This window comes from Mauremys reevesii, linkage group 6, assembly GCF_016161935.1.
Source record: "Mauremys reevesii isolate NIE-2019 linkage group 6, ASM1616193v1, whole genome shotgun sequence".
In the NCBI taxonomy this organism is placed as follows: domain Eukaryota; kingdom Metazoa; phylum Chordata; order Testudines; family Geoemydidae; genus Mauremys; species Mauremys reevesii.
This window is the reverse complement of record NC_052628.1, coordinates 59673036-59697017: the sequence shown is the minus strand read 5'-3', so window position 1 is coordinate 59697017 and position 23982 is coordinate 59673036. Positions and strand designations below refer to the sequence as shown.

The window sequence follows — 23982 nt, the reverse complement described above, 5'->3', positions numbered from 1 at the left end:
GTTGTTAGAAGTCCTGAACTAAATGTTTGGAGAAAATCTTTACCTTCCGCTGCCCTCTTTTGATACTGGTTTCCAGTGGGTTATTCAGTGTCCTATATGAAAAGTGATGGTTCTTGTCCATTACTTTTAGGAATGGTTGAGATGGATTTCTCCAGATTTAACCCTCTTCAAGTGTTGTTCTCATTAAGTGAAAAAAGTGTCCTACAGAGTAAAATACCTTAACTGTTGGGAGCTGACGTTCTGTATTATACATACATTAGTTATTTTTTTTATCAGGTGTAGCTGCCACTAGTAGCCTATCAGTAATTTTCCTCAGCTTCCAGGCAGGAGGGAACCTAATTCAGATAAGGAATTTTTGTAGCTGGTGTTTTTTCTCCACTGAGATATCCCTTAATTCTTTTCTCAAAGAAGCTTTCCCTGCAACTTTCCTCTGGTGCTCATACTGAAACCTTTAGAACGGTCAGATTGTTTTAGTTTTAGAATGAAACAGTGTGATGACTATTTTCACAATTTCCATTCCAGGTTGAAAAATGCTTCTCCAGAAGATGTGGAATATTATAACTGCCAGCAAGAACTTACAGATGATCTGCATAAACAATATCAAATAGTGGAGAGAATAATTGGTAAGTGACAAATTGGAGACTGGAAATAACAATAAGGATAATATACTGTCATTGATACTATTTTTATAGATTCTTAAAAATGTAGGGCTTGAAGCGACCCAAGAAGTCATCAAGTCCAGCCCCTGGTGCTATGGCAGGACCAAGTAAACCTAGACCATCCCAGGTGTTTGTCCAACCTCTATGGTGGAGATTCCACAGCCCCCCTTGGAAGCCTATTCCAGAGCTCAATTACCCTTGTAGTTGGTGCGTTTTTCCTAATATCTAACCTAAATCTCCCTTGCTTTAGATTAAGCCCATTACTACTTATCCGACCTTCAATGAACATGGAGAACAACTGATCACTGTTCTTTTTATAACAGCCTGTAACGTATTTGAAGGCTTACCAGGTCTCGGTTCAGTGTTTTTTTTTTTTGTTTGTTTTTTCCCCTCAAGACTGAATATTCCCAGTTATTTCGACCTTTCCTCATGAGTCAGGTTTTCTAAACCTTTTATCATTTTTGTTGCTCTCCTCATTACTCTTTCCAGTTTGTTCCCATCTTTCCTAAAATGTAGAACCCAGAATTGGAAAAGTACTCACGCCGAGGCCACACAGGTGCTGAGTAGACTGGGGCAGTTATCTCCCATGTCTTACGTATGACACTCCTGTTAATACACCCCAGAATAGTAGCCTTTTTTTTCTGCTCCATTGCATTGTTGACTCGTATTCAATTTGTGATCCACTAAACTCCCAGACTCTTGTCAGTAGTAGTACTGTCTAGCCAGTTATTCCCCATTTTGCAGTTGTGCATTTCATTTTTAATTTCTAAGTGAAGTACTTTGCAGTTGTCTTTATTGAATGTTATCTTGTTGAATTAAGATCCAATTGTCCAAATTTTATATTTGTGGATAATACATTTATTAGAATTCTTAATTATTTTACTTTCAAACTAAAATAATATGCATATAAATTAGGATGAAGGTTAATCATGGGTTCTTTAATTCTGAGCACTTTGTCCCTTGATTGTGTCACAAAAATGAATTAAATGTCTCATCAAAATTATTAATGAAGTATCTCAAATGTATTCTACAGCTCATTCAAACCAGAAGTCAGCAGCAGGTTATCCAGATTATTATTGCAAGTGGCAGGGTCTCCCTTACTCAGAGTGCAGCTGGGAAGATGGTGCTCTCATTGCCAAAAAATTTCAGTCATGCATTGATGAGTATTTTAGCAGAAATCAATCCAAGACAACTCCTTTTAAGGACTGCAAGGTGAGTGAGATTTAAGATAATTTTCATAGACCTCTGAGAATTGAAACAATAAAAATGTTTGTAGCTGGCTGTATTGTTCCTGAATTAGGGATGGTATACATTATAAACTTTATAAAGTTTTTCAGATCACAGAATGAAATATTAAAATTGCTTAGGTTAGTAATGACTGTTAAGGTATATAACTTGAGTCAGTGGTCTTATTAGTTCTAAGTAGACAAATGTCCCCATTGTAATTATTTTCACTCAAAAGTGGAATTATGTTAGCTTTTAGAAGTTAAAATAGTAATGTATATAAACATAATTTAAATTATTTTTGATTTTCTCCTGCAACTTCAGTAAAATTATATCTTATCTTAAAACATTCAGTAGTAGGGCTAATGTTCAATTTCACTTTGATAGGTTTTAAAACAGAGGCCGAGGTTTGTTGCACTGAAGAAGCAACCATCATATATTGGTGGGCATGAGGGTTTAGAGTTAAGAGACTATCAGTTAAATGGACTAAACTGGCTCGCTCACTCCTGGTGCAAGTAAGTACGTTCTGAAAGTCTGATGCTTTTATATAGCTTGTAAATGGTAGAAATTCATAAAACCTTTGCAGAATGGATTATTTTGTCATTGGAGTAGTAAATTTTAAAGTAAAGATTTGAGAGGGATTGCTTGCACCTGCAAATACATAAATTTAGCACATAGTTGATTTGTACAGGCAAGACTTCCATGGTTTTCCTTTTTCCCTCTGGTGCTTGTAGGTGAAATAGAAAATAAACTACGTTTATCCTCAAATATCACACATTGAAGTTTATTTTTAAAATTCATGCACAAGAACTATTTAGTAGCTTTAGGTAGAACAAAATTTATCTTGGGTCCCTTTTTACCATTTGATTAATGAAGGATTTTCAAACTGCAGCAATGACAGTAATTAAGATTCTTCTTTGAATGATTGCACATGTCCATTCCACTGTAGGTGTCTATGTGCTCCAGTGCACATTGTCAGAGAGTTTTGCCCTCTTAGGCCTGGTCTACACTGGGGGGGGGAGGAGGGGGGTGTGTGTGTCAAACTAAGGTACGCAACTTCAGCTACGCAAATAGCGTAGCTGATTTGCGTAGCTGAAGTCGAACTACCTTAGTTCGAACTACTTACCCGTCCTCACGGCGTGGGATTGACGTCCGCGGCTCCCCCGTCGACTCCGCCACCGCCATTCGTGGTGGTGGAGTTCCGGAGTCGACGGGAGCGCGTTCAGAGTTTGATATATCGCGTCTAGATGAGACGCGATATATCGAACTCCGAGAAGTCGATTGCTACCCGCCGATCCGGGTGGGTAGTATGGACGTACCCTGAGATCTCGTGCACCATGTGCAGACATAAAGGGCTGAGCTGCCCCTGACCCCTCTCAGTTCCTTCCTGCTGCCCATGTTGGTTGTTAGAGATCCTTTTCCTTCTGAGTCTGTAGTCGAGCACGTAACTAGTACCTGTTGTTGTCCTGTATTGTTAATATAGTTTAATAGTCAGAGTAGTAAGTAAATATATAATTTTTCTAATTGTGAGGTTGTGTGGATTTGGCACCCCGTCTGGATACTGTAGTACCGGAGATATGTCTTGCTCTCTGGGTTTCAAGCTTTGCCACTCTTATGGTAAGGCAATACCTAACAGTGACCCTCACCTAAGCTGCCTTAAGCACTTGGGGAAGGCTCATTTGAATGACAGATGTGCTGATTGTAAGGGCTTTAAGCTCTGCTCCAGAAAGGACAGGGCAACTAGACTGAAATCTGCTGCTGGAATCGACGCTATGTCCTCTATCTCAACCGTCTATCTCAATCCAGATACTGTCATTGCTCAGCACCAGTAGCACATCTCTGGCATTACCAGCAGAGAGAGGTAGATCGGCATGGCTGTTACCAAGGAAGAGGCACTGTAAATTGGACTTGGTACCAGAATCTTCGAAGGATGCAAGGAGGTTGAGGTCATCTAAGGACTCGGGAGAGTGCTAAGGACTCTAAGCAGGGGAGTTCATTGACTGCAGAGCCCAATATGGGCCTGTTGAGACTGGCTCTCGAAGCACCATCATTGGGATCACCTTACTCCCCAGTACTGGAGAGTACTTTCCCAGAACCATCTACTCCTGAGGCATTTGAGGCTGCGAGAGCATTGTTGAACCTCTTGGTGCTGCTGTCACCGGCAATTCAGGAGTCTTGCCTGCTACCAGTTCCCAAGACACTGGCATTAGCAGCTTTACCTCTGCACTGGGCAGATCCAGCTGATTTGGCCATCAGGGTACCAATCAAGATGGTACCGTCTAGGGAAATCTAGTGATCTACAGATCACACAGAGCTGCCCCTGGCCAGGGGCTGCAGAGACGTGCCAGCAGCTGGCCGTTTCTGGGAGTGGCGTGGAGCCATGGCATCCAAGCAGCCTACCTGAGTCCTGCTGCGCTTGGACCCCTCTTACCCTCCTGGGCTGCAGCCCCTAAAGTCCCTGCATTAATCCAGCCCTGTCTACAGTCGTGGCATGGCCTCTGCCATCATGATGAGGCACTCATCTGGGTTATGCTCTTCTGGCCTCCCTCCAGAAATGCAACCAACAGTCCAGGACCCCAGTTTGAAGGGCCATCACTCCTATCACAAAAAACTGATGAGAGGAATCCTGAAATCCCTGCACATTTACACCCTTGCAGTGAAGCAGAGGGTGTTCTGTCCTCACCAGTCCCAGCATTTTCAGTGGTTTGCCCCTTGAGCCTAGGATCTGCCAAAGAGAAGGAGCAGAGTTTACAGAAGACACCCACAGCCACCATCTGCTTCTGCATCTGCCAGTTTACTAAGGCAGATGGCATCATCCATTATGTTTATGCTGAACAACTTCTCTGTGATGTGGATCAACCTCTTATCACCAGTCATCCCGGTAAGGAAAGACATCCCCTGACTACCAGAGAAATGCTGCTACCATTGTCATACATTTTTTAAATACATACAAGGCAGACAAGAGACCAAAGGGGAGCACTGGGAACTGATAATGATGACTGCTGACAGTGAATCTCAGAAATTTTCAGTGGCTCTGATGGATTGTCACATGGAAGTGAACGTCCTTTAAATAGAGAGCTCGTTTTGATGGTTGGGTCAAGAGCAGCCTACCACTTCAAAGAGTGCCATTTTTTTCTTCCCCAATTTTTGCAAACTGCCTCTGCCGTTAACATCATTCTTGGGCCCACATCACAACAATTCGATGGGTTCTAAGCATGGTGGATATACACTCCAGTTTATTCCCACACACTGTCTTTGCCCATCCCTCTTCATGGACCTCTCTCATAGGCAGTTTTTCTGCAAGAGATACAATCACTTCTCCTTGTAGAAGCCATAGAAGAGGTCCCTCTTTTGTTCAGGGGAAAGGGGTTTTTACCCCCAATACTTCCTGATTTTGAAAGCAAAAGGGGGACTCCTGGTTATTTTAGATCTAAGGGAGTTAAACAAGTTCCTAAAAAAAACTGAAATTTCAGTCACTCTGGCCTCCATAATCTCTTTAGTGAGGCCAGGGGACTGGTATGCTGCTCTTGACTTAAAGGACGTTTACTTCCTTGTGACAATCCATCAGAGCCACTGAAAATTTCTGAGATTCACTGTCAGCAGTCATTATCAGTTCCCAGTGCTCCCCTTTGGTCTCTTGTCTGTCTGGCATGTATTTACACCCACAATCCCTCTTCCGCCCAGATCAAGCAGGATGAGGCCAGTTTTACACTGGTTGCCAGTGTGTGGCTTTCACAGCTCTTAAACCTCTCAATTAGTCCCCCACTGTTACTCCCACACCATGCAGATTTGATTTCCCGGAACTGTGGCTGCCTCTTCCACCCCAGCCTTCAGGCCCTTCACCTGACGGCCGAGAGGTTTCATGGTTAACTTAGGCAGGAGTCCTGCTCTAGAAAATTTCAGAATATGCTGCTGAATAGTAGGAACCATCCACTAGAATTACTTACCTGGCTAAATGGAAGAGGTTTTCCTCCTGTTCCAGATGGAAAGGAGTTTCCCTCTGTTCTTGCTTCTATTCAGCACACACTGGACTACTTTCTGTCCCTGAAACATCAAGGATTAGTGATTAGCTCAATTACAATACACATAGCATTTATCTTGGCATTTCACCCATCTGTGGGTAACTGTTTTCTTTTCCAGCCTGATGGCTGGAAGATTTTTAAAGGATTTGGACAGACTGTTTCTGTAGGGGCCTTCTTTCTGAAAGGTCAGTAACAATATTGCTCGGTTAATATGAAAAATAATAGTAAGTAGTAAAGGGGAGGAGAGACTACACTCTCTGTCTGGAGGGGAGGGATAGTGGTTTGAGCATTGGCCTGCTAAACCCAGGGTTGTGAGTTCTGTCCTCGAGGGGGCCACTTAGGGATCTGGGGCAAAAATTGGTCCTGCTAGCGAAGGCAGGGGGCTGGACTCAATGACCTTTCAAGGTCCCTTCCAGTTCTAGGAGATTGGTATATCTCCTGTTATATTATATTATATATATGATAGAAGAGTTTTAGCATTTTATCTAGGACAGACTCAGCCTCTCAGGTCTTTCTCCCTATTGTTCATTACATTTGTGGACAAAAAGAAGGGCATTCCTGTGTCCACACCAAGGATTTTGTCTATATTTGACTGTGTTACCAATTGGCTGTGAAGCTGTCAGATAGTATGTTGGTTCATTGGACTAGGTCCCAAGTGACCTCTGTGACTTTTCTGGCTGATATGCTCATATTGGACATTTGCAAAGCGGTAACTTGTTCATCATGTCACACGCTTGCCTCTCGCTTGCTATCCCTCAGTAATCTAGAGATGATGTTTTTGGACAAGTGGGCCTCCAGTCCCTGTTCAAATAGACTCTGAAATCACCTCCAGTTGAGCCTGCTTATGAGTCACCCATAGTGGAATGGACATGTGCAGTGACTTGAAGAAAAATGGTTACTAACTTTTCCATAACTGCTGTTCTTCAAGGTGTGTTGCATATGTCCATTCCATGATCTGCCCTCCTTCCCATCTCTATCTGAGTCTTTCAGTAAGAGAGAGCTGAGGGCAGTTTTGTGTGGCTTGGCTCTCTCTGCCTCTGCGTGAGGCAGCAGAGGGCACTTGTGCTGCCCTGATGGGTGCCACTAAGGGAACAATTCTGACAACTGTGCACTGGAGCACTCCAGTGGAATGGACATGTGCAATCCATCTCAAAGAACCACCATTACAAAAAAGTTTGTAACCATTTTTTTCTGAATTGGTAGTATGAAAACATTCTTTGCTTTATTGCTGAATATACAGTTATTAGCAATAGTCCTCATAATCTGTGAGCTAATTAAATTTCCTCAGAGGATATACATTTGAAAAATCTTGCAAAACATCTTTGAACTTCTGTTTACAAATCCTTAAAGGAATGTAATTTTTATCCTGGTGATTAGCAGTATGGTACTATATAAACATTTTTACATTTCTTTCATTTTGCAGAGGGAATAGTTGTATTCTTGCAGATGAAATGGGTTTGGGTAAAACAATACAAACTATTTCTTTTCTGAACTACCTGTTTCATGAACATCAGTTGTATGGGCCTTTCTTGCTGGTTGTGCCACTTTCTACTTTGACATCTTGGCAAAGAGAAATTCAGACATGGGCTCCTCAGATGAATGCTGTGGTTTATTTAGGAGACATCAATAGCAGAAACATGGTGAGTACATTTGAACAGTAATGAAAAGCACAGTACTATAAAAAAGGGTTCTTTCAAACATTTGTCTAGTATTCAATCTTTGATGTGTTTGGTTAAAAATTAGAAAACGTGTATTTGCCTGAAATACAATATTTAATATGCAAATTTGAAAGTTTAGATTTTATGTAAAATAATTACTTATATATGTTTTTATTTTCTTAGTCTCTGCTTATTACAATCAGGGAGCTTGTTTAAAAAAAAATCTAAGCTTCCATTTAAAAATAAATTTTCTCTCACCCTTGTGGTTGAGAAGATAAAATTTAAAATTGTGAACAGAGAATAAAGTAATACAATGACATCTGTCCAGGTGTGCAGACAATATAAAACAGTAAGTTTAAAAAGTGCAAACTGACCCTATTCACATCAAGGGATTGTTAACTAAATGTCATAGTTGACTGTTTCATTGCTGGTCACAGCAGTTACATAAGATCTGATGTGAGTGAAGTCACAGGGTTGAGTTTTGTTTGTGACCAGAGTTTGGAAGAGAACCATTTTTTTTTCTCTTCCAGTTCAACCTCTGGCTGTAATGTTCTGAGTTGTGAATTTCTTTCAGAATGGAAGTTTAAAAAACAAGAACCTTTAATTTTTCATATTAGCCTTTTCATCTCCCCAAAAATTCGTGGAATGTTCTATAAGTAAGCACTCTCCACATATCACCTATTACTTTTCCTCCTTTGCAGTTAAGGAGGCTTTAGCCAGTTCTTATTTTACTAAAGTAACAACGAAGTAGCCAAGCCGTTGTCTTCGAGTGATTGCTCCTGTGTATTCCACAGTAGGTGTGCATGCTCGCCACGTGCGCTGGTGCCGGACGTTTTTCCCTTAGCGGTACCCGTAGGGGGGAGCACCGCTGCAACTCCTGGAGTGGTACCTCTATATCGCGCTATAAGGGGAGCTGCGCACCCCCCCCAACCCTCAGTTCCTTCTTGCCAGACAACTCCGGCAGAGGGGAAGGAGGGCGGGATATGGAATAGACAGGAGCAACCCATCTCGAAGAACGCCAGTTACAGAACAGGTAACTGTCTTTTCTTCTTTGAGTGATTGCTCCTGTGTATTCCACTCTTGGCTCCAAGCTATATCTGATGGAGGCGGGTAGGAATTTAAAGGTTAGCGGGACAGAGTACTGCCCTACCAAACGCGGCATCATCCCTTGTTTGGGAGCCGATCACATAGTGTGAGGAGAAGATGTGGACAGAGGACCACATGGCAGCCCTACATATGTCTTGGATAGGGATGTGGGCTACATAGGCAGCCGACGCCAGCCAGCCAGCGCCCTCATAGAATGCGCCTTTACGATAGGTGGTGGGGGAACCCCTGCCAAGTCATAACACATGCTCATGCACGAGGTGATCCAGCGGGAAAGGCGCTGGGTAGAAACTGGTTGTCCCCTCGGCCAACGCAACAAATAGTTGCGAGGATTTCCTGAATGGCCTGGTTCGGTCCAGGTAAAAGGCTAGCGTCCGACGTACGTCTAGCGTATGTAGGCGGTGTTCCTCATTGGAGAAATGGGGCTTAGGACAGAGTACCGGTAGGAAAATGTCCTGATCCATGTGGAAGGCGGAGATTACCTTCGGGAGAAACGCAGGGTGTGGGCGAAGCTGGACTTTTTCCCTATGGAAGACCGTTCCGAGGTCAAGGCCGTAAGCTCCGAGACACAACAGGCTGAGGTGATAGCCACCAGGAATGCCACTTTCCATGACAGGTGGAGCCAGGAACATGTGGCTAAGGGCTCAAAGGGAGGACCTGTGAGGCGGGATAGCACTAGGTTCAGATCCCATTGCAGGACCGGGGCCCTGGCCCTAGCGCGATATAGAGACGCCACTCCGGGGGTCGCAGCGGTGCTCCACCCCCCCACCCCTCTCCGCAGGTACTGCTAAGGGAAAAACTTCCGGAACCGGTGCACACACACCTACTGTGGAATAGACAGGAGCAACACATCTCGAAGAACGCCAGTTACGGAACAGGTAACTGTCCTTTTAGCTACAAACGTGCTTTAGGACACAGATGAGCGATGCACGATGAACACACAATAACTTTTTAAATAATTTTTATAATACTAGAATAGATTTGTATTATTTCAGGGAACAGATTTTATGAGTTGATTACTGAATGTTTACATGAGAAATAAAATCATTTGATGGCCAGAAATAACATTAAAGCTTGTCTAGGTTATTATTTTGGAATAAATTGCTAATGTATCTAAAATGTTTTTGTAGACTGAAGGTGGCATATACTTCAAAATGGAAAATAGTTGACCAATTCTTTCTTCACCTTCCTCCTTCAAATGCTACTTCTAATTTTAGAGGAGCAAATTACCTTCCTGGTTTTCTTTGATCACTTTATGACATTGCCCCTATATCTAACAAGTTACTTTTGAGTGTTTATCATAGATATTATCCTACTTCTAAGTCTAATTCTTTCCTATTAGTGATTTTTTTTTCTATTTTGTGCTTTTTTTAAATAATCAGGTTATTGTATATTATTTAACATTCATACTTCTGTAGCATTTAAAGTTAATCAGGTTGAAAATGACCATCCTAACTTTCTATCTTAAATTTCTCACAAATTTATAATCTTTGTAGATAAGAACTCATGAATGGATGCATCCACAGACCAAGCGGTTAAAATTTAATATTCTTTTGACAACTTACGAAATTTTGCTAAAGGATAAGGTAAGTCATAATTTTAAATTATTTTATTTTCCATTAATAGAGATCACCATTTATCCTGTACCACAACATATAGAGTTGTACTTGCCCTTACATTTATTTTGGTTCCTGGAAATGTGCATACTTTATTTTATAAACATGATAGATTTTCTATAGCAGTTTAGATTTGTTTTTCTTCAAATTTCTGAGAGGCATTGATTTGTTTCTCCAAGCTATTAATGCTACTACTACCTGCTGCCATTCTTTCAATTTTGATATTGAACCTTGAGGAGTGACATCAGAATGCCACAGATACAGCACAATATCCTGTAATTCAATTGCAGTGTTTGGTCAATGTGTGTTGATGCTGACCAGCAGTGTTTTCATATATCAGTTTGAAGGCACTCCAATTAACCATGTGGACTTCAGAGCACTTAGAACTTCATAGTTGAATTTTAAACAAAAAACATTATCAATACAAACATCACAACAGCATGTCAGAGCATCATGCCACAGTTATTTTGTGGTTAATGACAAGTTTTTTTTCTCTTCTTATTCTCCCTATTCCTAGCAGCAAGAGGTGTGTTCTCCCCCCTTTTTCTGTTTTATATGTTCTGGGAAGAAGGACCATGGTTATTTCTTTTTGTAGTGTACTTTGTACTGCCTCATGTGTAATAGATAGCATTCCTGTGAATTCTTGCAGAACCAGAGGAAGCTAATTGAAAGTCTGAGTTAATGGAACAAGAGGAAAGCTAATGGAGGCTAATGACGTATTGAGGCCTGAGTTTTTGTTGGTATAGCTTACACTTCAGCTAACTATAATATTTTAACAATTAAGAACTCTCTTTCTGCTGTTGATCCCAGCCAACTTAAAAGACATAGTTCAATATTAAAACACACCGGTGTCCATATACCATTAATTTAAAGGTTTAATAACAAACATTATATCCAGTTATTGGTTACTCTGCTTCCTATTTGGTGTGTGAAAGGGACTGGCAGAACTAGCAGTCAGTTTTTAAGATTTGAATTTTATTTATTTATTTGAGAAAAATAATATAATGCCATGATTCTAACTATGAAAAGCTTCTTTAACATAATTTTCTTTTCTTTTTTAAGTCTTTCCTTGGTGGTCTAAATTGGGCATTTATAGGAGTGGATGAAGCTCATCGTTTAAAAAATGATGATTCCCTTCTATACAAGACGCTAATAGACTTTAAGTCGAACCATCGTCTTCTTATCACTGGAACTCCTCTGCAAAACTCCCTCAAAGAGCTCTGGTCTTTGCTGCACTTCATCATGCCAGAAAAGTAAATGCAATTTTTCAGACTCTTGTTAATATAGTTATAGTATTCTTAAACAGAAAATTTCACAGTGAAAAATATTTTAAAATATCATATAATATTTAAACATGTAGCAGATGCACTTATTTTTCATGCCACATCTGACAAATAACTTTGATAATACTTTTTAAACTTTTCTATTTTAGAAAACCATTAAAATAAATGGATTGATACTGGAAACCAAATTCCTTAATATGGGTTACAACCCTGACAGTATGCCTCACCTTGTTTTGGAGGATAGTCTCTACACAGTTAATTCTCAACATCCTTTCAATCAGTCTTTGAGACAGCTAATAAGGTTATCAGTTAATGTCAATTATGTTTGCATAGCAAAAGCCTGTCTGTCACACAGTCTTCTAATAAAGCTTATTTTTGTCCATAAAATACAATGGGAAATACAGTGTCATTGGTTCTTATGCAGAAGTCCGTATTGATTCAGAACTAGTGATGCTGTGTGGCCCATTGCACTAAACTAAACACTATTGAAAATCATTGCCTAAACCTCTCCCTCCCCGCCAAAACTACATTTATATAAAAATGCAAGCAATCTGAACAGTAATTTGGTTTTCACTGTGCTGTTAATATATTTGCATTTCTCTCAGAGCTGTTTGGGAGTTTTCCATTTAAATGGTTTTCTTCTAGAAAATGCAGTTTCTGCAAACTCAAATTTTTCTACTGTGAAAAATTCAGTTTTGCTGAAATACTTTGATTTTCTGTTGGGAAAATCTAAATGAAATATTTCAATTTTGGTCAGCTTAACTCAAATTGGATTAATCAATGTTTTGTTGAACTGATCTGAAACCAAACGAAACTGCTTTTCCCTTTCAGTGCATTGCTTAATGGGTGTTGTAGTTCTGACCCCCATTCTTAACGATAGGCTGGGCTCCTCAGAGGACTTATGTCTCCCATAATGCAGTGTGGATTTGCCTCTGAGCTGCATGATGCATTATGGGAGAAATGTGACTGGATGAAGTACAGGAAATGTAGTCTGGGCCAGGGAACCTGACCCATAGAGGAAGACTAGGAGCACCAGGCTCTCATACTACAGTTCCCATGAGGCAATGTGCCACTATGAGCAAAGGCAGTTTATTTATTGAACTAACTCAAAATGAAGCATTTTCAGTCAGTTCAATAAACCAAAATGAAACATTTTAGTTTCCGTATTATCAAAATGTTGCATTTCTTGATCAAATATGTCAAAAAGAAACATTTGTGTTTCCTGATCAGAATTTCCTTTCCACAAAATTTTGAAATTTCAGTTTTTCATCCTAATTCGGGATTAAAACAAATGTTGAAAAATTGGCATCTTCTACAGGAGGATATCGTAGGTGCCGGTTATAATAGGCCCAGGGAGGCTAAGCCTCCTCTGCAGCACAGCCACTGACCCCTGCCTTTCAGTGCACGGATGCCTTGGGCATCTGCACTCCGCCTCTTCCCATCCCTGCTCCCACCACTCACCCCTGGCTGCGCTCCTCCTCTCCTTCACCTCCCTCCCCCATAAGGCCCCCGCCGCTCGGCATGACCCTCTGCCGCTTGCTACTTAGCAGGAGGTTAGGTGTACCTGGGGGCAGCGAATGCTCCCCCGCAAGTTTTTGTACTTGTTCAAGTCAGGTGGGAGAGGTGGAGAATGCGAGCCTTGTGTGGGATGGGAGTGGAGGAGAGGAGGGACTTGCCAGCAGCAGGCAGGGAGACCTAAGGGAGGGGGCGGAGCAGGGATGGAGAGTGGGTGGGGTCTTGATGGAGGAGGCTGGCTGGGCCTGGAGTCTGAGGGCGGAGCCCTGGTCTGGGCACCGGGGGAGCTTCCAGTGCTTGGGCTAGCCTCCCCAAATGCGAGAGGCATGCGCCACCCATGGAGGATATTCTGAATTTTGCTCCAATCTGCTCTTAGTTTGCTTAAATGGCTAGTCATTTTCTTTTCTCCATATATTCACTTTCTAGTCCATGTCCCTCTCAGGTCATCCACGGTGCATCCGTGCTTAATTTTTCAAACATTACAGAGGAATAGAAAAACTTGATACCACTAAAATCTTTTATGTTATCTTAAGGTTTTCTTCCTGGGAAGATTTTGAAGAGGAGCATGGCAAAGGGAGAGAATTTGGCTATGCAAGTCTTCACAGAGAACTTGAGCCATTTCTGTTACGGAGGGTTAAGAAAGACGTAGAAAAATCTCTACCTGCCAAGGTTGAACAGATTTTGAGAATGGAGATGAGTGCATTGCAGAAGCAATATTACAAGTAAGTGGGCTACCATGAAATAGCCAAAAAAATCCAACAAAAACAAACACATAAGTGTTTGCCGTATTTTATTGAGTCTTTGCATGATGCTAACTGCTAAACAGATATTTTTCAGCATGTAATATAAAGACTTGTAAAACCCACTTAGGTAAAATCCTGGTCTTATTCAAGCCTATGTGATTTTTGTCATTGACTTGAATGGATTCTGGATTTCACCGTTAGTATATGCGCTCTGCTTTTCAGATTTGTTTTAGTGGAATTCATATTAATTTAATTCCTTTCAATCAGTTTGTCTTATATGGGATACTTGTGAGTTTTTTGTTTGGAGCTCCATTCTTTTCATACAGTTACTGCATATTTTAATAGCCGCCTGCCACCTTTTGTCTCCTCTTTGCTCCTTCCCTCCACCCTCCAAAAAAATTTGGTTAGGAGTTACACTACATATTCTCTATCATAGGTGGATTTTAACCAGGAATTACAAAGCCCTAAGTAAAGGTTCAAAGGGCAGTACCTCAGGCTTTTTGAACATCATGATGGAACTCAAGAAGTGTTGTAACCATTGCTACCTCATTAAACCACCAGATGACAATGAATTCTATAATAAACAAGAGGCCTTACAGGTAAAAACACTTTTTTAATAAAATGGTTCTCTTCGTTTTCTTCTATTTCTGAAACTTGCATGCAAGTGGTTTATACATTATTTAGCTATTTATCAGCTGTCTTATTGAAGTATACTATGTAAAGTGAATACTTGAACTTTTGATGTGCATTTTGTATTATAGATATGTAATTGAATAGATTTTGTGTTGTAGTTAGTATTGTGATGTTTCCTTTATTTCTAAATAAAAATAGAGCTGATTTTATTAAATTCAAAGGAAAGTAGTTTATTGGGTTAAGAATTTGGAACTGTGTTTTGAACCAAAGCAAAACTTGACAGATTTTAAATCAATCTGAAATAGAAAAAATGAAAAGACCAAGATGCCTCTGTAATAACTACTTTCTAATGCTGTATAAGTATAAACCTATGTGAATTTGTAGTCAAGTAGACCATAGAATAACTGATGACAAATATAGCATTCTAAACAATCAATACAGTACACCCTTGCTACAACAAACCCCTGGAGATCCAAACCATTTGGTTATTCTACCCAGGGGTTCGTTAAAGGGAAAAAGTCCTGCTGTGGGGATGAGGGTTTTGGCTGACACCTCAAACCCCGCAGCGGCTCCTCCGGTCCTGTGGCTAAGGCAGACAGCTCCTTCAACCCCTGGACTGTGTCTGAGGCAGACAGCTCCTCTGGCCGCAGGGCCTCAGGAGCACTGTACCACATGGCAGGAGGAGTTTTTGCCATAATCCCAGGGCTGGAGGAGCTGTCAGCCCCCCGGCTTGCAGCCCTGGAGCCAGAGGAATTCTCATTCCTTCACAGCAGTCCTGGGGTTTGAGGTGGGATCCATGGACTAGGTTCGCTATTGTGAAGGGTGTTATAGCAAGGGTGTACTGTAGTGACTGAAGTGTGGGCCTTTTTGTATGTTTTTGAAGATCAGAGAGGAAAAATTATTCATTGGCTCTTTTCTCATTTTAAATATTTTTCACAGAAGTACTGAATTCTGCAGTGACAGCCCATGATTTCAACCCAGTCTGCATTTTAAATTAGTTCCTAAGAAGGCTGAAAGATAGTTATCTTAAAATTTGGCATATTGAGTGTAAATCATACATAAATCACAGGCCATATTTGTCAGAAATACTGCTTCATTCATCATTTTAATAAATGCATATTCAAAGTGCTTCCCTGTTCCAGTTTAATAAGATAATGAGTTAGCATTAGTGAAAAACTGTAAATGATGTGCAATTTCCATCTTAATTTTACCTTAGGATATTTCTTATGCCCTGATGATACAAACACTTATACTTGGGCTTAAATGTATGCAGCTGAGTAGTCTCATTGATTTCAGTGAAGCTGCTATCATGCTTATAGTTAAGCATGTGTGTACATTTTTACGGGATTAAGACCTTTGCTGATCATATCCTTGTGTAAGGTGCCATGCACGTATTGCACTGTATAAATATTAATTTCTAATGAAAGCATCTTTACTATGTACAGAAGATAATGGTGGGCAACTCAATGTGCTGCTGTACCTAGGGGACAACACACTTTTTCCAGGAATTCAGGAATATACCCCACATTCCCTCAGGCTAGTAAACTAAAAATTAAACAAATCCAACTAGTTATAGCATAATTAAAAAAAAAATTGTAAAGGAAATGAAAGGATTGGATGTGAAGAGATAGGGGAAAGAGAGAGTGTGAGAGGAAAAAATACTATACTGTTTTACTTTTAAGGCACTTACTTTTATATTGTTTCAAGTTTCACCATGATATTGTTTCACTTTTAAGGCATTACATTGTTTTACTTTTGTTTTACCTTAAAGGCACTCGGATACCATAGTGATGTTCTAAAATACCCAGATAACCTCCCCGTTACCTGAACATCCCCTAGGGTAGTAACATATTCCTACAACACCTTTGTAGCTAAATACAGTTAACTCTGTATAGTCCAGATCTTTTGGTTTTGGTTTATATTTTGTTTAAAAATTCCCAGAAAAATATCAGTATTTATTAAAAACTGGCGAAAATTGGTGCCAAATGTTGATTTCCCAATTTTCTGGATAAATAGTGGGCTTAATATTGGGGGGACAGGAAGGCAGAAAAAATGCAACAAATAGAGTAAAAAATAAGAGTATTGAAAGGAAAAACAGTGTAATGCAGTGATTGTTTATTTAATGAAGTATATTTAGCTGCGTAATACCATATTACTGTACATACTTCTTCCGGAAAAGAGAGGCATCTTGGTACCGCTGGGGTCAGGTCAGATCAGATTACCAATGCTGCATCTCTCCTTCCGTATCAGGGAGACAAGTCCAGAGAATTCCAGCACTACCTTTCTTTAGGACTCAATCACTGACATATATACACACACACATCCCATTTGTGCGTATATGTGTCCTTATGCTGCCTTACTTTAACAGATAGCCTCACATTTGCACTTAAGTTAATATTAACATACACACATCCACCTAATGTAATATATTGGATTTTCTTAACATAATCAATATTTTCATGTACTTAAGTGGTCCAAAATTCAGGTGAAAATTGTTTAAAAAAGAATAGCCTTTGTAACACCTGGGGATTTTTTTAAAAATAATAATTAAAGGGCCTTACGTATAGTATACCAAGGTGAATGAGTTCCTTAGTTGGAAGTTCCAGGGAAGTTTTATATTAAGATAGCATGAACATTCCTCTGACTGCTGCTACTGACTAGGACAGCTCAGCAAATTATATTTTGGGGAGTGAGGAGTCATTTTAGATTAAATGTTTAAAGTATCAAGAAGTTGCAAGTATATGTATGATGTGAAAGGTCTCATCAGCTGCCTAGCAACCATGGCTCTCACTGCACACCTTTGCCTGCTTTAGGCAGGCTAAATTCATACTGTCCTGTTATACTGGGGTGGAACTGAATATAATATCCTGATTATTTTGTTCATTAATTATTCAACTTTTGATTCATGCATACGGTACACTGTCTACTCTTCTTATCACAGAATACTTATTTATGTGGATTCATTTTGTAATAAAGAATTTTAATATTCTTGCAGCATTTAATCCGTAGTAGCGGGAAACTAATCCTTCTTGACAAGCTACTGATTCGCCTAAGGGAGCGTGGCAACAGAGTTCTTATTTTCTCTCAGATGGTGAGGATGCTGGACATCCTAGCAGAATATTTGAAGTATCGTCAGTTCCCCTTTCAGGTAAGAGTTTAATCTTGTTCTTGTACTGGCCTAAGTAGTCTACATTCTCTTTTAGCATTTAATGTCTTAATGTCACCTTTTATTTAGCAGAAAATGCCTTGCCAAATGATCTTTACAATTTTGCTTAAGAAAAATTAACCAGTGTTTTATATCCTTCTTGAAGACTGAATTTATGAACAGAAGACTAAGACTAGTAATATAGCCTAAAACTTATTTTGAAACTGCATTGCTGGATTTAGGGGGAACATGAGGTGGAGTATGAGATTTCAAGTTACTGTATTTTTTTATGGCTGTACTTTTGTCAGTTCAGAATTCAAATTTACTATAATTAGTGGTACATTGTAAGGACTAACCTTTATATAGACTTGTATTTTAACTGGAGCATTCAACCTTTCTAGAGATTAGATGGATCAATAAAAGGGGAATTGAGGAAGCAAGCACTGGATCATTTTAATGCAGAAGGATCAGAGGTAGGCTACTGTGTGTTTTCATTTATGGAATTTACTATGTCTTTTTCTATTACTTTTATATTTTTTGTTTCTTGCTATTAATAATTATGATAAAAACCATTACAGTAAAAGTCAAGATTTTTAGGGCTTAAAACCAAGGAAATTTAGCATTAAGATTGAAATGTCATCCTTATCTAAATGAAACATAATGTTTACAACTGTTAATAAATGTTCTGAGTAGAACTTCTTATTGGAAACATTTACAAAACAATTCATTATAATGTATTGGCCATATCATAATACTTCACACTTCTTCAGCACCTTCCATCCAAATATTTCAAAACACTTAACAAACATAAAGCATTAAACCTCACGTGTGTGTGGGATATGACTTCTAGTTCTGTGCTTTTGCAACAAGACTATGCATCTTCTTTTATCATAAAATATGATCCTGATTACTTGTGTAAAATAACACTTTCTTCAGCCATAAGAAAAGTATATACTTTTACACTAGATCTGAATATTAGTTGGATTATCCTTTTGTTATCTAACAAAACACTATAAACTGATTTTTAGGGTATGTCTACACTACAGGATTAATCCGATTTTACATAAACCGGTTTAGTAAAACAGATTGTATAAAATCGAGTGCATGCGGCCACACTAAGCACATTAATTCGGTGGTGTGCGTCCACGGTCCGAGGCTAGCATCGATTTCTGGAGCGTTGCACTGTGGGTAGCTATTCCGTAGCTATCCCATAGTTCCCGCAGTCTCCCCCGCCCCTTGGAATTCTGGGTTGAGATCCTAGTGCTTGATGGGGCAAAAATCATTGTTGTGGGTGGTTCTGGGTAAATGTTGTCGGTCACTCCTTCCTCTGGGAAAGCAATGGCAGAGAATCATTTCGCGCCCTTTTTCCCTGGATTGCCCTGGCAGATGCCATTAGCATGGCAACCACGGAGCCTGTTTTGCCTTTTGTCACTGTCACCGTATGTGTACTAGATGCCGCTGACAGAGGCGATTCAGCAGCGCTACACAGCAGCATTCATTTGCTTTTGCATGATAGCAGAGATGGTTATCAGCCGTTCTGTACCATCTTCCATGCCATTGTAAATTGGCAATGAGATGACGGTTACCAGTCCTTCTGTGCTGTACCATCTGCTGCTGTCATAGGTGCCCCTGGCTGAGATCGGCCAGGGGCGCAAAAGACAAAAATGGGAATGACTCCCTGAGTCAATCCCTCCTTTATGGTATCTAAAAATAGAATCAGTCCTGCCTAGAATATGGGGCAAGTGTACTAGTGGACCAGTGTATCAGAGAACCAGAGAGTGCAACCGCTGTGTGTCAGATCCCGCAGAAATGATGAGCTGTATGCCATTCACAGGGGGTGCCCCTGCAACAACCCCATCTGTTGATTCCCTCCTTCCCCAGCCTTCCTGGGCTACTGTTGCAGTGTCCCCCCATTTGTGTGATGAAGTAATAAAGAATGCAGGAATAAGAAACAGTGACTTGTTAGTGAGATAAAATGAGGGGAAGGCAGCCTCCAGCTGCTATGATAGTCCAGACAGGACATTAAGCAGTGTGGGGGAGAGGAGCCCAGCATCCCGCTGCTATGATAGTCCAGGCAGAACAGAATCTTTTCTTTACACATGAAGGGCGGGGGCTGATGGAGCTCAGCCCCCTGTTGCTATGATGAAGACCGTTACCAGCCATTCTGTACCATCTACTGGGAAGTAGTAGCACTCATGGGCTGACGATGAGGACAGATACCAGTCCTTCTGCACTATACCATCTGCCACAAGGCTGATGATGATGACAGATATCAGCCATATTGTACCATCAGCCACCAAGGAGGTGGGGCGAGGATGCTACAGTTCAGCGCCGCAGCATCGCGTCTACCAGCAGCATTCAGTAGACATAGGGTGACATTTAAGAGTCGAGACTATTTTTTTCCCTTTTCCTTCTGGGGGTGTGGGGGGGGTAAATTGACGAGCTATGCCCTGAACCACCGCAGACAATGTGTTTGACCCTACAGGCATTGGGAGCTCAGCCAAGAATGCAAATGCTTTTCAGAGACTGCAGGAACTGTGGGATAGCTTGAGTCCTCAGTCCCCCCCTCCCTCCCTCCATGAGCATCCATTTGATTCTTTGTCTTTCCGTTACGCTTATCACACAGCAGCGTGCTGAGTCCCTGCTGTGCCCTCTGGAGATTTTTTTAAAATGCTTTGGAATTTCGTCATCTGTAACGGAGTCTGATAGAACAGATTTGTCTGCCCATACAGCGATCACATCCGTACGGTCCATGCTGGAGCTCTTTTTGGATTTGGGACTGCATCGCCACCCGTGCAGATCAGAGCTCCACGCTGGGCAAGCAGGAAATGATATTCAAAAGTTCGCGGGGCTTTTCCTGTCTACCTGGCCACTGCATCCGAGTTCTGATCGCTGTCCAGAGCGGTCAGTGGTGCACTGTGGGATACCGCCCGGAGGCCAATACCGTCGATTTGCGGCCACACTAACCCTAATCCGATATGGTAATACCGATATTAGCACTACTCCTCTCGTTGGGGAGGAGTACAGAAACCGGTTTAAAGAGCCCTTTATATCGATATAAAGAGACTCTTAGTGTGGACGGGTGTGGTGTTAAATCGGTTTAATGCTCCTAAAACCGGTTTAAACGCGTAGTGTAGATCAGGCCTTATAAAAATAGGATTTTTCTTACATTGAATAGAGTTTATTTTCTTTAATGGATTTTGCTGTGTACATAACAATTCAATGTGTGGAGTAAAGTTCTGTACTTAGGAAGCTGTTTCCCCTCACCTCACAAAGGAACCAACAATTTGTCCAGAAAAGTCTATTGCAATATTGTTCTAATTATATTTCTAGGCATGTATCTAAAAATTAATTTGTTAAAAACAATTTGGATCATGAATCTCCTACTGTTTCACATCCGTTTGTGTGTACATTAAGTGCCCATGATCATATTATTTAGGTTTAAATGAGACCTACAACTAATTTTATCCAAATGGTCACAAATATTCTGCTTCATAGTTTAACTATTTCACTTATTCTTTCTGTTGGTGTCTACCTTCTAGAATTCTGGCTCCTTTTGTCATCCAGCATTAGGAGATAACCTGCACCAAGAGATGAGTCATCTAAATTTAGCAAGACAGGTTCATCCTTACCTTTTGCGGTAGGGAGCCCCACATCCTTGGGACTTTGATCAGCATGAAAATCTACCTTAATTTTTACTCTCTCACACACACGCACGCGCACACTCTCTCTCTCTCTCTCTCTCTCTCTCAATACTTATTGGTTATTAATTGTATTGTGGTAGCAGCAGGAACAAGCTACAGTTACGGACCCAGGATCCTATAGTAGGCATTGTACAAATACACAATCTAAAAGATGGTTCTGCCCCAAAGAGCTTGCACAATCTAAATTCATTTTAGTTCAGATTGATTTTTGGCTGGATTTTGATACTGTATTTATGATGCATTTCTTTTTTTTTCTACTTTCAGGATTTCTGCTTTTTACTGTCTACAAGAGCTGGAGGGCTAGGTATAAACTTGGCATCTGCTGACACCGTAGTTATATTTGATTCTGACTGGAACCCACAGAATGATCTGCAGGCACAGGCTAGAGCTCATAGGATTGGCCAAAAGAAACAGGTATGTATTTCAGCTTTAAGCCCCAAACCTGCATTTAGGTTCTGTCAGTTGCAGGATTGGAGGCCAAAGTCTGTGTACATTTTTAGAGCAATAAATATTGGGTTCATAGTTAACTATCAATACAATGTGTTTGTATATCTTTGTGTATAATACATATAAAATCTGTGTAAGTAGGATGCTGACTTTAATAACAATAACCATGTTAGTTGCTAAAGAATTTTCATTTTGCAAAATACACATTGGAACAACTAGAGAGACAAGGTGGGAGAGGTAATATCTTTTTTTTTGGACCAACTTCTGTTGGAGAGATGAGCTTTCTTTGTCTTTCTAATATCTTGGGACTGACTAGGCTACAACAGCACAACATTAGAATACAACATCATACATTAGAAGAATAACAGATCTAATGAGAAAATAATTGTGTAAACAATTTTTTTAGTTAATGCTCATTGTCACACTAGTAAGTTTGTAATAGTACATTCATACTGCTGTGCTCCCTAAATCAAATATTATGTGAAATTTCTGCCTTGCAAGAGCTTAACAGCCTTATATTGACTAAAATAGAACTTTTTCATTGAGCAGCCGGAACTTGCTCCTTTATGGCAATGAATACCAGGTGACAGCTGCAAAGTAGTATAGGGGAAGCTGTGGGTCTGCCACCAGTGCAGTATGATTTAAGCGTGAATTGTGCCTGGATGTCATTCTAGAAGATAGCTGAATCTATGTACCTCATCACTGGAGTTTGATTAAAAGTTCTGGAATTACACTATTTAGGAAACTGCTTATGGAGAGACTTGAGTGACAGAGCTGACTCAGTCTCTAAACTGAATTTAAATCTGGAAACACAGATCAACAACGTTCAGGACATTGAAAACAAAGATTTGCTATCTTTATTTTTTCTTCCCCTTTTTGCATAATTTTTTTGTTAGTCTTAGATTAGTTTGAAGGTAGTTTTAATGTGTAAGTTCTGAATGTTTGTCAAGTTTTTATGTTTTTGTACATAGGTTAATATTTATCGGCTAGTCACAAAGGGATCAGTAGAGGAAGAAATTCTTGAAAGAGCCAAGAAGAAGATGGTGTTAGATCACTTAGTAATTCAGAGAATGGACACTACAGGGAAGACTGTACTCCACACAGGTTCCACTCCTTCAAGGTATATTGATACACAATCCAGAAAGGGTGATAACTTTTTAATATATTGGAATCTAATTAAAATAATTTTACTTTTTTAGTTGTTGAGTGAGGAAGTATATCTAGTGAACTTCTATATGTAAAATTTAAAGAATTCTTAATTCTGATTCAAAATTACTTTTGCTACCTTCAAAAACCTTTTTTCATATTGCATGTTAGATGCAACTTTTTCTAACAGTGCACTGAGAAGAAAACTGGCTTGAATAACGATGAAGAAATTTGTCTCCCAAATATAAAGTTAAGGTGTTTTCTGTAAATAGTAGACAATGAAATTTAATTTCCTGTATTTTCAGCTCTGCTCCTTTTAATAAGGAAGAGTTGTCGGCAATTTTAAAGTTTGGTGCTGAGGAACTTTTTAAGGAACCAGAAGGAGAAGAGCAGGAGCCGCAGGTAAGCAGGGCTAACTTTCTACGTATGCTGGACACATCAATCTAATCTTGTTTTCAGTCTTTTAATGGTAACAAGAAATGTTATTTTTTCAGGAAATGGATATAGATGAAATCTTGAAGAGGGCTGAAACACGGGAAAATGAGCCAGGTCCATTAACTGTAGGAGATGAGTTGCTTTCCCAGTTTAAGGTACTGATCTCTATTTATTTCTGTTAGTGACAGTTTCCTTTACAAACAGGTATTTGTTAATTTACAGAAATACCTGAAATATCCATCTTATTTTTATTCATATGTAACAACCATATAAAATTAAGAAAATTCATTAAACTTTTTTTCACAAATCACTTTTCACATGCACAAGGTGGTTGTCTTCAACATGAGGTTTTAAAAAAAACCCTAAACTTGACTTATTTTGCCTGATCAGTAAGATATCAAGTAATTCACCTGCTGTCAGTTCAGTTACTGTGATATCTATAAACTATTCATGTCAAGACTGGCATATACATCTAACATTGTTTAAAAAGGGTGTCGGGGTAGTGGGAGCTGGTCACATCCTCTAAATTTAGGTTGCTTAATACATTCATTTTTAAAAGCTCTGTGGTTGTTTGTTTGGAGAAGCTTGTCAAGTGAAATTCCACTTGTGTTTAGCTGAATTATAAACAGTTAAAATAACCATTTGCCA

The 23982-nt window shown here is 40.0% G+C and overlaps 1 protein-coding gene across 4 annotated transcripts in view; it reads left to right on the top strand.

The window, feature by feature from the left end:
• Positions 1–23982, top strand: part of CHD1 (chromodomain helicase DNA binding protein 1) — a 76537-nt gene that overhangs the window by 31023 nt on the left and 21532 nt on the right. For all 4 annotated transcript variants that reach the window (XM_039544195.1, XM_039544191.1, XM_039544190.1 and 1 more), the window contains 14 exons: positions 523–623; positions 1693–1871; positions 2271–2398; positions 7329–7545; positions 10164–10253; positions 11346–11536; positions 13615–13803; positions 14261–14423; positions 17453–17605; positions 18004–18075; positions 21571–21720; positions 22725–22873; positions 23205–23301; positions 23394–23489. In XM_039544195.1, the coding sequence (XP_039400129.1) occupies positions 523–623; positions 1693–1871; positions 2271–2398; positions 7329–7545; positions 10164–10253; positions 11346–11536; positions 13615–13803; positions 14261–14423; positions 17453–17605; positions 18004–18075; positions 21571–21720; positions 22725–22873; positions 23205–23301; positions 23394–23489 (1975 nt within the window). The remainder of the gene's footprint in view (positions 1–522; positions 624–1692; positions 1872–2270; positions 2399–7328; positions 7546–10163; positions 10254–11345; positions 11537–13614; positions 13804–14260; positions 14424–17452; positions 17606–18003; positions 18076–21570; positions 21721–22724; positions 22874–23204; positions 23302–23393; positions 23490–23982) is intronic.